Here is a 15675-nt window from a genome sequence, read left to right as displayed (position 1 = left end):
CTGAATGGGAGCGTGTTGTATGCCAGACTCAGTGTGGGTCACGTTAGTGGGCCTTTGTACTGCGGTCTACTGAATGGGAGCGTGTTGTATGCCAGACTCAGTGTGGGTCACGTTAGTGGGCCTTTGTACTGCGGTCTACTGAATGGGAGCGTGTTGTTTGCCAGACTCAGTGTGGGTCACGTTAGTGGGCCTTTGTACTGCTGTCTACTGAATGGGAGCGTGTTGTTTGCCAGACTCAGTGTGGGTCACGCTAGTGGGCCTTTGTACTGCTGTCTACTGAATGTGAGTGTGTTGTATGCCAGACTCAGTGTGGGTCACGTTAGTGGGCCTTTGTACTGCTGTCTACTGAATGTGAGTGTTGTTTACCAGACTCAGTGTGGGTCACGTTAGTGGGCCTTTGTACTGCTGTCTACTGAATGTGAGTGTTGTTTACCAGACTCAGTGTGGGTCACGTTAGTGGGCCTTTGTACTGCGGTCTACTGAATGGGAGCGTGTTGTTTGCCAGACTCAGTGTGGGTCACGTTAGTGGGCCTTTGTACTGCTGTCTACTGAATGGGAGCGTGTTGTATGCCAGACTCAGTGTGGGTCACGTTAGTGGGCCTTTGTACTGCGGTCTACTGAATGGGAGCGTGTTGTTTGCCAGACTCAGTGTGGGTCACGTTAGTGGGCCTTTGTACTGCTGTCTACTGAATGGGAGCGTGTTGTTTGCCAGACTCAGTGTGGGTCACGCTAGTGGGCCTTTGTACTGCTGTCTACTGAATGTGAGTGTGTTGTATGCCAGACTCAGTGTGGGTCACGTTAGTGGGCCTTTGTACTGCTGTCTACTGAATGTGAGTGTTGTTTACCAGACTCAGTGTGGGTCACGTTAGTGGGCCTTTGTACTGCTGTCTACTGAATGTGAGTGTTGTTTACCAGACTCAGTGTGGGTCACGTTAGTGGGCCTTTGTACTGCGGTCTACTGAATGGGAGCGTGTTGTTTGCCAGACTCAGTGTGGGTCACGTTAGTGGGCCTTTGTACTGCTGTCTACTGAATGGGAGCGTGTTGTTTGCCAGACTCAGTGTGGGTCACGCTAGTGGGCCTTTGTACTGCTGTCTACTGAATGTGAGTGTGTTGTATGCCAGACTCAGTGTGGGTCACGTTAGTGGGCCTTTGTACTGCTGTCTACTGAATGTGAGTGTTGTTTACCAGACTCAGTGTGGGTCACGTTAGTGGGCCTTTGTACTGCTGTCTACTGAATGTGAGTGTTGTTTACCAGACTCAGTGTGGGTCACGTTAGTGGGCCTTTGTACTGCTGTCTACTGAATGTGAGCGTGTTGTATGCCAGACTCAGTGTGGGTCACGTTAGTGGGCCTTTGTACTGCGGTCTACTGAATGTGAGCGTGTTGTATGCCAGACTCAGTGTGGGTCACGTTAGTGGGCCTTTGTACTGTGGTCTACTGAATGTGAGTGTTGTTTGCCAGACTCAGTGTGGGTCACGTTAGTGGGCCTTTGTACTGCTGTCTACTGAATGTGAGCGTGTTGTTTACCAGACTCAGTGTGGGTCACGTTAGTGGGCCTTTGTACTGCTGTCTACTGAATGGGAGCGTGTTGTTTGCCAGACTCAGTGTGGGTCACGTTAGTGGGTCTTTGTACTGCTGTCTACTGAATGTGAGTGTTGTTTGCCAGACTCAGTGTGGGTCACGTTAGTGGGCCTTTGTACTGCTGTCTACTGAATGTGAGTGTTGTTTGCCAGACTCAGTGTGGGTCACGTTAGTGGGCTGCTGTCTACTGAATGTGAGTGTTGTTTGCCAGACTCAGTGTGGGTCACGTTAGTGGGCCTTTGTACTGCTGTCTACTGAATGTGAGTGTTGTTTGCCAGACTCAGTGTGGGTCACGTTAGTGGGCCTTTGTACTGCTGTCTACTGAATGTGAGCGTGTTGTATGCCAGACTCAGTGTGGGTCACGTTAGTGGGCTGCTGTCTACTGAATGTGAGTGTTGTTTGCCAGACTCAGTGTGGGTCACGTTAGTGGGCCTTTGTACTGCTGTCTACTGAATGTGAGCGTGTTGCTTGCCAGACTCAGTGTGGGTCACGTTAGTGGTCTGCTGTCTACTGAATATGAGCGTGTTGTTTGCCAGACTCAGTGTGGGTCACATTATTGTTTTTTGTCCAACTCAGAATATGTGGGTTTCCAGAAGAACTGTCGTTGGTCAGAGCTCAACATAAATCTCCTCACCTGGCCTTACCTCATCTAGCCACTAATAGCATCAGCTAATAGAGCTTGAATAACTCACTAAAGGCTTTGTCATACTTGAGTAACTGTGACAAGGTCACGGAAGTCATGACTTTAAGAAGGGAAATGCTTCTGTAAATGTTTCATACTGACGCCCATCTTTCTGACTGTGTCACGGAGAAGTCACACTGGGCTTTGTTCTATGAAAGACAGCATAAAACAGCTTCTATATGACCGGCAGGTTAACTAATAAAACCTGCAAATGAGAGGTTGGGGTTCTTCCAGGTGATGGAGGGAAGGCAGGGGGGACTGGAATAGACACTAGTGGCTGAGAAACCAGTGGAAAATATCCGACTAGACTAGGATAGGCTAGACTGGAACGATGCCTGTGTGATGAGAACAAATGTTGAATTCTCAGCTGACATTCTGTCTGACTCACACACACACACACACACACTGACGGCATCAAACAACACCACAACGAGTTGTTAGACCACAAGGAAGCCAAACAAATGGCAAACACACGTATCGTACTTCACAATACAAGTCAGTATATGTTCATCCTCCAATCTCTCTCTTATTTCCTCCTTCTATACTCTTTCCCCCTCATCCCCCGTTTAACCCTCCATCCATCTCTCCACAGTCCTCTCTTAGTTCCCTCTCTCTCTGCAGACCTCTCTTAGTTCCCTCTCTCTGCAGTCCTCTCTTAGTTCCATCTCTCTCTGCAGTCCTCTCTTAGTTCCCTCTCTCTCTGCAGTCCTCTCTTAGTTCCCTCTCTCTCTGCAGTCCTCTCTTAGTTCCCTCTCTCTCTGCAGTCCTCTCCACAGTCCTCTCTTAGTTTCATCTCTCTCCACAGTCCTCTCTTAGTTCCCTCTCTCTCTGCAGTCCTCTCTTAGTTTCATCTCTCTCTGCAGTCCTCTCTTAGTTCCCTCTCTCTCTGCAGTCCTCTCTTAGTTCCCTCTCTCTCTCTGCAGTCCTCTCTTAGTTCCCTCTCTCTCTGCAGTCCTCTCCACAGTCCTCTCTTAGTTCCATCTCTCTCCACAGTCCTCTCTTAGTTCCCTCTCTCTCTGCAGTCCTCTCCACAGTCCTCTCTTAGTTCCCTCTCTCTCTGCAGACCTCTCTTAGTTCCCTCTCTCTCTGCAGTCCTCTCTTAGTTCCCCCTTTCTCTGCAGTCCTCTCTTAGTTCCATCTCTCTCCACAGTCCTCTCTTAGTTTCATCTCTCTCCACAGTCCTCTCTTAGTTCCCCCTCTCTCTGCAGTCCTCTCTTAGTTCCCTCTCTCTCTGCAGTCCTCTCTTAGTTCCCTCTCTCTCTGCAGTCCTCTCCACAGTCCTCTCTTAGTTCCCTCTCTCTCTGCAGACCTCTCTTAGTTCCCCCTCTCTCTGCAGTCCTCTCTTAGTTCCCTCTCTCTCTGCAGTCCTCTCTTAGTTCCCTCTCTCTCTGCAGTCCTCTCTTAGTTCCCTCTCTCTCTGCAGTCCTCTCTTAGTTCCCTCTCTCTCCACAGTCCCCTCCACAGTTCTCTCTCTCTCTCTCTCTCTCTCTCTCTCTCTCTCTCTCTCTCGCTCTCTCGCTCTCTCGCTCTCTCGCTCTCTCGCTCTCTCGCTCTCTCGCTCTCTCGCTCTCTCGCTCTCTCTCTCTCTCTCTCTCCACAGTTCTCTCATAGTCCTCTCTCTCTCTCTCTCTCTCTCTCTTGCGCTCTCTCTCCACAGTCCTCTCTTAGTCCCCTCTCTCTCCACAGTCCTCTCTTAGTCCCCTCTGTCTCCACAGTCCTTTCCACCGCTCTCTCTCTCTCTCTCTCTCTCTCTCTCTCTCTCTCTCTCTCTCTCTCTCTCTCCACAGTTCTCTCATAGTCCTCTCTCTCCCTCTCTCTCTCTACGCAGTTCTCTCATAGTCCTCTCTCTCTCTCTCTCTTGCGCTCTCTCTCCACAGTCCTCTCTTAGTCCCCTCTCTCTCCACAGTCCTCTCTTAGTCCCCTCTGTCTCCATAGTCCTTTCCACCGCCCTCCTCTCTCTCTCTCTCTCTCTCTCTCTCTCTCTCTTCTCCTCTCCTCTCTCTCTCTCTCTCTCTCTCTCTCCTCTCTCTCTCTCTCTCTCTCTCTCTCTCTCTCTCCTCTCTCTCTCTCTCTCTCTCCACAGTTCTCTCATAGTCCTCTCTCTCTCTCTCTCTCTCTCTCTCTCTCTCTCTCTCTCTCTCTCTCTCTCTCTCTCTCTCTCTCTCTCTTGCGCTCTCTCTCCACAGTCCTCTCTTAGTCCCCTCTCTCTCCACAGTCCTCTCTTAGTCCCCTCTGTCTCCACAGTCCTTTCCACCGTTCTCTCTCTCTCTCTCTCTCTCTCTCCACAGTTCTCTCATAGTCCTCTCTCTCCCTCTCTCTCTCTACACAGTTCTCTCATAGTCCTCTCTCTCTCTCTCTCTCTCTCTCTCTCTCTCTCTTTCCACTGTCCTCTGATAGTCCTTTCTCTCTCTCTCTCTCTCTCTCTCTCTCCAAAGTCCTCTCATATTCCTCTCATAGTTCTCTCTCTCTCTCTCTCTCTCTCTCTCTCTCTCTCTCTCTCTCTCTCTCTCTCTCTCTCTCTCTCTCTCCACAGTCCTCTCATAGTCCTCTCTCTCTCTCTCCACAGTCCTCTCCTTGTCCCCTGACTCTCTCTTCCCCTTAGAGGAAGTGGTTTGTGTGCAGACTGTGGCTGACTGGAAGACCATGCAGTGTGCATGGGAAGCTGTAACTCGAGCCTAGCGCATTAAAAGTTCCACTGGAGTAACAGTTTCTGCATGGAAGGATTTTGCGGTGGGCCGGTGTTAGGAATGGAGGGGACTCTACCGGGAGAGAGACATGTGCCTGTGTTGATGCGCTGGCAAAGCCAGACGGGACAGAGGGGGACACTGCCTCCTGGTGATAGAGAAGTGGTGTCAGGGGAAATGGATTTGCAAAATCGATGTTGAAACATGTTTTTTATTGTTAAACCATTACGTGTCACTAAAACCATGTATTTACATAAACAGCTGCAGTGTACTTCTGATGTAGATACACATTACAACTGTGAGAGTTTCCATTATGCATACAACTGAGCAGCGTACCTTGGATTGGGCATAGAGTTCTCCTTATACACTCATGCCATGTCACGCTTGAAATCACAGACCAGCAAGCCAAACACAATGTACCGAATTTATCACTGAAAAATATGCGGAAAATTCCAGACTACTTTGTTGATATGGGAAATAGTTGATAATAGGGCCCCTGTGAACTTCAAAGGGCTTGTTATCAGCAGTATTAACAGCCTGTTCCACCCAGTGACTTACCTTCACTTAGAGAGTCTGGGGCTGATTTCATAGCATAAGGCCAGCTACAAACTCTGTGCACTTGATAGAATGGTGGAATATTAAAGGTAGTTATTGGATTTGAGATATATTGTAGTGCAAGAGTCTATTGTAGGCCTAGTCTAGGCGGGCCTACTATGACGGTAGACTTGACATTGAGGGCCAGTTGAGACAGAGAAGCATTTAAACCACATTATTAACCCAGACACACACTGCAACCATCTGATAGACGAACGTATGGAATATTGTTGCAATACAACAGTGAAAAACTTAAAATACTTTTTGCCGCAGTTCTACTTACAGCCACCAGAGGGTGGTCTCCCATAACGGATATATTTGTGATAGTGTAGCTTTGGCCTTTCTGTGACGTCTCAATTTTGCAGGAAGACTGGCTTCCATCACAGGAGGCTGCTAAGGGGAGGACTGCTCATAACAGTTATCTGGGACTTGCATGCAGCATAGGAAATGCTGCAAATTCAAAAGAGATTTAAGACAAACAATATTTGTTGTTGTTTTGTAGTTCTAAAAACCAAAGAAATGATGTGGTGTTGAATGGTCTTTAAAGGTAGAATCCTTAAACGAAACAATAACAAAGCAATCACCACACCTATGTTTTGATAGAAAGCTGAAGGATGGGGTTGGAGAAATGTAACCACTCTCAAATTCACATACAGAGGTATGAATGCAAGGACTGGCCATCCATGATATCAAAATATAGTTTTAGACAATATTTTGATGCTATAAAGCTTTTGGTTGCATGTACATTGTTTATAAACATTGGAGTAAAACAAGCTTATATTTGGGGTTCTGATGGGTTACGGGAGTTGAACTAAGCTCATAAATAAGAAATATTCTTAAAAAATCTATGAGTATATATGATTAATTTATTAGCCCAAAATGTAATGTATCAACTAAGGATTCTAGCTAAAAGGAAAATAAATAGAGGATTTTGAATGTTTTATTTAGTCTGAGTTAAAGCAGGAAACCCAGCAATCTGAAAAACAAACAATACACCCACTCATTTGGTTCCATGACTGTTAATGAAAAGTGGACATTCCCCATAGAAAAATATAACATTTCAATTAGATACCACTATACACAACCAAGGTTGTCAAAGTCTGGGCATGTACACTCACTTTAAGAAATGTCTCACCACACATAATAAAATCCAGGGTTGAGGAACACGATCAGCGGAAGAATTCTGTTTCTTTACTTTGGACAGATGAGCTTGGAAACGGCCAGACCCAGAGCTCTGTAACCTCTGGGCCTGAGTTGCTCCTCTCCTCTCCAGTCCTCAGCCCAGTCACACAAGCCCCCAGCTCCTATTCCTGATCCTATTCCACTCTGCCCTCCACCCCCCTTGTGTCCTCCCAGTCCGCCTCTGCCTTTTAACAGTGTGGAATGGAATGTGAGAATGCTTCCAACATACAGGATGAATAATCCTGTCAGAGAATCAGATACATCAGTGTTACAAACCAAAGTCACTAGTGACAAAAACAAATATGCTGCGATTCTTTGGTGCTTGGAAAAATGGTGGGTGAAAAATAAGCTGTTCTGCTTTCAGACTTTTCCAGATTTTATTTATTTCACATCTACACTCTTAGAGAAAAAATGTGCTATCCAGAACCTGAAAGGGTTCTTCGCCTGTCCCCGTAGGAGTACCCTTTGAAGAACACTTTTTGGTTCCACGAAGGGGGTTGGTTCCACAGAGGGTTCTGCATGGAACTCAAAAGGGTTCTACCTGGAACCAAAAAGGGTTCTTCTATGGGAACAGTCAAAGAACCCGTTTGGAACCCTTTTTTTCTAAAAGTGTACAGAATCTTAATAAAGAATCAAAGTCATTTTACAACACTGTGCCATGTATTCTAAAATGTAAAGTTCATTTCCTCTCTGACCGATGTCACCCATATTGAAACTACGTTGTAGTTTGTTGGTGCAGTTAGTCGTACCCCAGATGTGGATGAATATACGCAGATGATTTCTGAACAAAGATAACATTAATACACAGGGAAACGTTTTTTTTATTCCCCAGTTGAACTGTCTTAATGAAATGATATCTATTAATTAGCTCAACCTAGATCGGCCTGACCCCATTACATAGAATAGAGGACTTTGATACAGCTATGTGAAAATGCATTGACTCCAATACCAATCACATATGAGTATGTTTGTGATCATATAGAGGTCAGACAGTCCAGGCAGTACAGTGTGATCATATAGAGGGCAGACAGTCCAGGCAGTACAGTGTGATCATATAGAGGGCAGACAGTCCAGGCAGTACAGTGTGATCATATAGAGGTCAGACAGTCCAGGCAGTACAGTGTGATCATATAGAGGTCAGACAGTCCAGGCAGTACAGTGTGATCATATAGAGGGCAGACAGTCCAGGCAGTACAGTGTGATCATATAGAGAGCAGACCGTCCAGGCAGTACAGTGTGATCATATAGAGGGCAGACCGTCCAGGCAGTACAGTGTGATCATATAGAGGTCAGACAGTCCAGGCAGTACAGTGTGCTCATATAGAGGTCAGACAGTCCAGGTAGTACAGTGTGATCATATAGAGGTCAGACAGTCCAGGCAGTACAGTGTGATCATATAGAGGTCAGACAGTCCAGGCAGTACAGTGTGATCATATAGAGGTCAGACAGTCCAGGCAGTACAGTGTGATCATACAGAGGTCAGACAGTCCAGGCAGTACAGTGTGATCATATAGAGGTCAGACAGTCCAGGCAGTACAGTGTGATCATATAGAGGTCAGACTGTCCAGGCAGTACAGTGTGCTCATATAGAGGTCAGACAGTACAGGCAGTACAGTGTGATCATATAGAGGTCAGACAGTCCAGGCAGTACAGTGTGATCATATAGAGGGCAGACCGTCCAGGCAGTACAGTGTTATTCATATAGAGGTCAGAGAGTCCAGGCAGTACAGTGTGATCATATAGAGGTCAGACAGTCCAGGCAGTACAGTGTGATCATATAGAGGTCAGACAGTCCAGGCAGTACAGTGTGATCATATAGAGGTCAGAGAGTCCAGGCAGTACAGTGTGATCATATAGAGGGCAGACCGTCCAGGCAGTACAGTGTGATCATATAGAGGTCAGAGAGTCCAGGCAGTACAGTGTGATCATATAGAGGTCAGAGAGTCCAGGCAGTACAGTGTGATCATATAGAGGTCAGACAGTCCAGGCAGTACAGTGTGATCATATAGAGGTCAGACAGTCCAGGCAGTACAGTGTGATCATATAGAGGTCAGACAGTCCAGGCAGTACAGTGTGATCATATAGAGGGCAGACAGTCCAGGCAGTACAGTGTGATCATATAGAGGTCAGACAGTCCAGGCAGTGCAGTGTGATCATATAGAGGTCAGACAGTCCAGGCAGTACAGTGTGATCATATAGAGGTCAGACAGTCCAGGCAGTACAGTGTGATCATACAGAGGTCAGACAGTCCAGGCAGTGTATTTATGTTTTGTTTTGAGATATTGCAGAGGGGAATGAAATGGTTAAGAATACATACTTAACACCAGTGGTATTCTGCAAGCCGTTCTTTTAGGTGTTTCGTAGATGTCCTTGAAACTGTAGCATTCTGCACAACATCCTTATTCCAACGTGAATAGTTCCTCTGCCAACATCTGAGGCTACAGCATTGATTCACATATGAAGTTGAATGTTGGGGTTCTTAATGTCCAGTGAGTTTTACACGTATGTTTCCCCTTATCTGAATAAAAGCGACTGTGAAGTGTCTTACAGTGGTTTGAGGAAAGATCATTGTTCTTAACAGGAAGTAGTCCTAGTGTATCCATTGATTTGACACCCATCCTCAAGTAAGACTTCCTGTACGAATGGACGTAGACTGGTACCCCCCCCCCCGCACGCACGCACGCACGCACGCACGCACGCACGCACGCACGCACGCACGCACACACACACACACACACACACACACACACACACACACACACACACATTCAACAAAGTCTCAGGGGAATGAAGATGAGCCAGTTCAGAAGGGGAACCCCAGTGTAGGGCGTCAGCTGATCTCATCAGCAGATATCGCACCAATTGGATTCACACTCTACTTACATGCAGTCTATTTAAGTTGACCAGTTCTACACATGGTTCCTCAATGCAGAATGTTACGTTCACTCACTCGCTGGTGTCTCTTGCTGCCGTTGCTGCTGTAACTAGCTGTTACTCACTATGCTTGTTGTTTTCTGATATCCCAGCCCAGCCTCCACCTGTCTGGGTTCTGGGTTTCATCCTTCAGGGGATCTGATGTAGCATATCATACCGACTGTCTGTAGTTCTATTATCATCATACGATGCTTGGCTCTGGCAGTGAGCTGCTATGAAGGAGCAGAGTCCTAACGCTTGGCTCTGGCAGTGAGCTGTCCTGAAGGAGCAGAGTCCTAACTCTTGGCTCTGGCAGTGAGCTGTCCTGAAGGAGCAGAGTCCTAACTCTTGGCTCTGGCAGTGAGCTGTCCTGAAGGAGCAGAATCCTAACTCTTGGCTCTGGCAGTGAGCTGTCCTGAAGGAGCAGAGACCTAACTCTTGGCTCTGGCAGTGAGCTGCCCTGAAGGAGCAGAGTCCTAACTCTTGGCTCTGGCAGTGAGCTGTCCTGAAGGAGCAGAGTCCTAACTCTTGGCTCTGGCAGTGAGCTGCCCTGAAGGAGCAGAGTCCTAACGCTTGGCTCTGGCAGTGAGCTGTCCTGAAGGAGCAGAGTCCTAACTCTTGGCTCTGGCAGTGAGCTGTCCTGAAGGAGCAGAGTCCTAACTCTTGGCTCTGGCAGTGAGCTGTCCTGAAGGAGCAGAATCCTAACTCTTGGCTCTGGCAGTGAGCTGTCCTGAAGGAGCAGAGTCCTAACTCTTGGCTCTGGCAGTGAGCTGCCCTGAAGGAGCAGAGTCCTAACTCTTGGCTCTGGCAGTGAGCTGTCCTGAAGGAGCAGAGTCCTAACTCTTGGCTCTGGCAGTGAGCTGCCCTGAAGGAGCAGAGTCCTAACTCTTGGCTCTGGCAGTGAGCTGCCCTGAAGGAGCAGAGTCCTAACGCTTGGCTCTGGCAGTGAGCTGCCCTGAAGGAGCAGAGTCCTAACTCTTGGCTCTGGCAGTGAGCTGCCCTGAAGGAGCAGAGTCCTAACTCTTGGCTCTGGCAGTGAGCTGCCCTGAAGGAGCAGAGTCCTAACGCTTGGCTCTGGCAGTGAGCTGCCCTGAAGGAGCAGAGTCCTAACTCTTGGCTCTGGCAGTGAGCTGCCCTGAAGGAGCAGAGTCCTAACTCTTGGCTCTGGCAGTGAGCTGTCCTGAAGGAGCAGAGTGCTAACTCTTGGCTCTGGCAGTGAGCTGTCCTGAAGGAGCAGAGTCCTAACTCTTGGCTCTGGCAGTGAGCTGTCCTGAAGGAGCAGAGTCCTAACTCTTGGCTCTGGCAGTGAGCTACCCTGAAGGAGCAGAGTCCTAACGCTTGGCTCTGGCAGTGAGCTGCCCTGAAGGAGCAGAGTCCTAACTCTTGGCTCTGGCAGTGAGCTGCTATGAAGGAGCAGAGTCCTAACTCTTGGCTCTGGCAGTGAGCTGCCCTGAAGGAGCAGAGTCCTAACTCTTGGCTCTGGCAGTGAGCTGCCCTGAAGGAGCAGAGTCCTAACTCTTGGCTCTGGCAGTGAGCTGCCCTGAAGGAGCAGAGTCCTAACTCTTGGCTCTGGCAGTGAGCTGTCCTGAAGGAGCAGAGTCCTAACTCTTGGCTCTGGCAGTGAGCTGCCCTGAAGGAGCAGAGTCCTAACTCTTGGCTCTGGCAGTGAGCTGCTATGAAGGAGCAGAGTCCTAACTCTTGGTTCTGGTAGTGAGCTACCCTGAAGGAGCAGAGTCCTAACTCTTGGCTCTGGCAGTGAGCTGCCCTGAAGGAGCAGAGTCCTAACTCTTGGCTCTGGCAGTGAGCTGCCCTGAAGGAGCAGAGTCCTAACTCTTGGCTCTGGCAGTGAGCTGCCCTGAAGGAGCAGAGTCCTAACTCTTGGCTCTGGCAGTGAGCTGTCCTGAAGGAGCAGAGTCCTAACTCTTGGTTCTGGCAGTGAGCTGTCCTGAAGGAGCAGAGTCCTAACTCTTGGCTCTGGCAGTGAGCTGTCCTGAAGGAGCAGAGTCCTAACTCTTGGCTCTGGCAGTGAGCTGTCCTGAAGGAGCAGAGTCCTAACTCTTGGCTCTGGCAGTGAGCTGCCCTGAAGGAGCAGAGTCCTAACTCTTGGCTCTGGCAGTGAGCTGCCCTGAAGGAGCAGAGTCCTAACTCTTGGCTCTGGCAGTGAGCTGCCCTGAAGGAGCAGAGTCCTAACTCTTGGCTCTGGCAGTGAGCTGTCCTGAAGGAGCAGAATCCTAACTCTTGGCTCTGGCAGTGAGCTGTCCTGAAGGAGCAGAGTCCTAACTCTTGGCTCTGGCAGTGAGCTGCCCTGAAGGAGCAGAGTCCTAACTCTTGGCTCTGGCAGTGAGCTGCCCTGAAGGAGCAGAGTCCTAACTCTTGGCTCTGGCAGTGAGCTGTCCTGAAGGAGCAGAGTCCTAACTCTTGGCTCTGGCAGTGAGCTGCCCTGAAGGAGCAGAGTCCTAACTCTTGGCTCTGGCAGTGAGCTGCTATGAAGGAGCAGAGTCCTAACTCTTGGTTCTGGTAGTGAGCTACCCTGAAGGAGCAGAGTCCTAACTCTTGGCTCTGGCAGTGAGCTGCCCTGAAGGAGCAGAGTCCTAACTCTTGGCTCTGGCAGTGAGCTGCCCTGAAGGAGCAGAGTCCTAACTCTTGGCTCTGGCAGTGAGCTGCCCTGAAGGAGCAGAGTCCTAACTCTTGGCTCTGGCAGTGAGCTGTCCTGAAGGAGCAGAGTCCTAACTCTTGGTTCTGGCAGTGAGCTGTCCTGAAGGAGCAGAGTCCTAACTCTTGGCTCTGGCAGTGAGCTGTCCTGAAGGAGCAGAGTCCTAACTCTTGGCTCTGGCAGTGAGCTGTCCTGAAGGAGCAGAGTCCTAACTCTTGGCTCTGGCAGTGAGCTGCCCTGAAGGAGCAGAGTCCTAACTCTTGGCTCTGGCAGTGAGCTGCCCTGAAGGAGCAGAGTCCTAACTCCAACACAATGCATTTTAATATGTTCTAATAAATGGTAAAACACACTTTCCTTTCTCAACTATGGGTAGTGAAGTTAAGTGAAGTGACATGTATGGTGCTGGCTCTCAATAATGTCAGCATTTCGGATTAAGAAGTTCAGTACCGTGTCTGAGTACATGTGTGTGTGTGTGTGTGTTGTGCCATTTAATCATTCTATCTAAATATTTCTTACCCACTATACATTTCCAGAACAAGGTTTAAAGTGAACTGAATCCTGCCCTCCATCTTTCTCTCCATCACTACCTCTCTCCTCTCTCTCCATCACTCCTCTCTCCTCTCTCTCCATTTCTCCCTCTCTCTCCTCTCTCCATCACTCCCTCTCTCTTCTCTCTCCATCACTCCTCTCTCCATCACTCCCTCTCTCTCCTCTTTCTCCATCACGCCCTCTCTCTACTCTCTCTCCATCACTCCCTCTCTCTTCTCTCTCTCCATCACTCCCTCTCTCTTCTCTCTCTCCATCACTCCCTCTCTCTTCTCTCTCTCCATCACTCCCTCCATCTCTCTCTCCATCACTCCCTCTCTCTCTTCTCTCCATCACTCCCTCTCTCTTTTATATCCATCACTCGTCTCTCCTCTCTCTCCATCACTCCCTCCATCTCTCTTTCCATCACTCCCTATCTCACACTCTCTTCCCCACACACGCACTAGCTGACGTGCAGCCTTTTGGCACTCACAGCCCGGGCAGTAGACTGCGACACAGCACACAGCTCTTTGGGCTCTGCCTCCCTCTCTCTCTCTTCCACTGCAGCCTTCTCCTGTCCCAGGCAACACCAATCCCTCCATCCCTCTGCACATCAATAAGCTTCATTAGCTAGTCTGTAATCAGATTGGCAGAAAAAGAACAGGATGAGGGAGAGAGAGAGGGGAGTGCAGCCAGTGTGGGTGTGTAGGAGGGCTGCGAGGAGGGACAGGAGGGGGAGAGGGAGGGGAACTGAACGGAGCAGAGCAGAGCGTTTTCCTGATGTAGTAACCAAACGCTGCCTCCCTCCTGTTACTTCACTGCAGCACTCGGCAACAGCAGCACTGGGCAACAGCAGCAGTGGCAACAGCAGGACCACCACTTAGCGGGAGACACACAGTAACCCAGCTTTTCCCCCTCCTCTCTCTCTCTCTCTCTCTCTCTCTCTCTCTCTCTCTCTCTCTCTCTCTCTCTCTCTCTCTCTCTCTCTCTCTCTCTCTCTCTCTCTCTCTCTCTCTCTCTCTCTCTCTCTCTCTGTGCGTGCTCAGCAGAGCTCTCTCTCTCTCTGTGCGTGCTCAGCAGAGCTCTCCTCTCTCTCTCTCTCTCTCTCTCTCTGTGTGCGTGCTCAGCAGAGATCTCCTCTCTCTCACTCCTGCGGCGTATTACAGCTTTGGTTTAAGTGGACACCGGCCCGCTCCTCGCCCACTGCCTCTGCATGACTGTCACAAAGGTAAGAGGACAAACCCTTGAAGGAGGAGAAATGTGGGGGGGATCGAGACAGGACACTGCTGGTTTGGGGCTCAGCACTACTTGGGTTGCAATAGTTTTTGTTGTCTTGTACCGTACATGTATTTCACACTAGCAGTCCTGTTACCAGGCAGGACTGGGGCAGAGGGTTTCAGTTTAGCTCTACCTGGGATAGCTTCTCATGGTGTAGTATTGTACTACGGACATCAGCCCTGCTGTACAGCTAGAGGAGCAGGTGGAAGAGCTTGCGTGTGTCTACTGGGGGTGAAAGTCAGTACCACAGTTGCAGGTCAGAACAGGGAGACACAGCTTTGACTTTAGCTGACAGTTTATATCATACAGTATTGTACTACACACTCATGAGAGGATGGGGATCTGGTGTGAGTTGACTAGGCGGTTGAAACTTGGGCTGTAGCAAGATACAGCAGGGTTTGAATTTAGCTGGTGGTTCTAGATCCAGTTAGAGTTCTGTGAGGTTCAGTAATGTAGATCTAGTTAGTGTTCTGTGAGGTTCAGTATTGTAGATCTAGTTAGAGTTCTGTGAGGTTCAGTATTGTAGATCTAGTTAGTGTTCTGTGAGGTTCAGTATTGTAGATCTAGTTAGTGTTCTCTGAGGTTCAGTATTGTAGATCTAGTTAGTGTTCTGTGAGGTTCAGTATTGTAGATCTAGTTAGTGTTCTGTGAGGTTCAGTATTGTAGATCTAGTTAGTGTTCTGTGAGGTTCAGTATTGTAGATCTAGTTAGTGTTCTGTGAGGTTCAGTATTGTAGATCTAGTTAGTGTTCTGTGAGGTTCAGTATTGTAGATCTAGTTAGAGTTCTGTGAGGTTCAGTATTGTAGATCTAGTTAGAGTTCTGTGAGGTTCAGTATTGTAGATCTAGTTAGAGTTCTGTGAGGTTCAGTATTGTAGATCTAGTTAGAGTTCTGTGAGGTTCAGTATTGTAGATCTAGTTAGAGTTCTGTGAGGTTCAGTATTGTAGATCTAGTTAGAGTTCTGTGAGGTTCAGTATTGTAGATCTAGTTAGAGTTCTGTGAGGTTCAGTATTGTAGATCTAGTTAGAGTTCTGTGAGGTTCAGTATTGTAGATCCAGTTAGTGTTCAGTATTGTAGAAAGAAGAAAAGTTAGAGGACCTGTTGGAGGCTGTGTTTGTACTGGATGCTGAAACTCTGGTAGTTGCCAGGTAGGTCAGAGCCTGGAGGATTCTGTGTGTGAAACTTGAAAGAATGGGAAAGGGAAAGGGGGATAGCTAGTCAGTGGTACAGCTGGATGCATTCAGCTTGAATGTGTCTTCTGCATTTAACCCAACACCTCTGAATCAGAGAGGTTCAACCATGTGATTGGAAGCCTTAATCAAGGACTGTCCAGGCTGGTGCTGAGGTTGGGCTTTTTATCTGCCAGTCAAATGGTCACTCGGTAGGAAATATTATCACGTGTCAAAAGGTGAACTGAGTGAACTTTCAGGGACTTGCCAGTCTCTCAGGGTTTGGGACAGAGATACACTCAGTCTGTCTCCCACATGCATGTGGCTGTAGAAAGCACACACTGTCATCATGTGTAAATGTCAGTGTGTTTCCCTGTGTGTAAACATCAGTGTGTTTCTCTAAGTGGAAACATCA

The 15675-nt window shown here is 48.5% G+C and overlaps 1 protein-coding gene across 1 annotated transcript in view; it reads left to right on the top strand.

Annotated features, from left to right (window-relative positions):
- Positions 1 to 13885: 13885 nt before the first annotated feature.
- The window catches only part of coro2ba (coronin, actin binding protein, 2Ba), a 77962-nt gene continuing 76172 nt past the window's right edge, over positions 13886 to 15675 (top strand). Inside the window, exon 1 of the mRNA XM_055921707.1 lies at positions 13886 to 14042. Within this exon, the coding sequence (XP_055777682.1) occupies positions 14028 to 14042 (15 nt within the window). The 5' untranslated portion in view covers positions 13886 to 14027. The remainder of the gene's footprint in view (positions 14043 to 15675) is intronic.

Source organism: Salvelinus fontinalis, chromosome 4, assembly GCF_029448725.1.
Source record: "Salvelinus fontinalis isolate EN_2023a chromosome 4, ASM2944872v1, whole genome shotgun sequence".
NCBI classification, from domain to species: domain Eukaryota; kingdom Metazoa; phylum Chordata; class Actinopteri; order Salmoniformes; family Salmonidae; genus Salvelinus; species Salvelinus fontinalis.
Note: the sequence above shows the minus strand (reverse complement) of the source record. Positions and strands in the feature narration are given on the sequence as shown.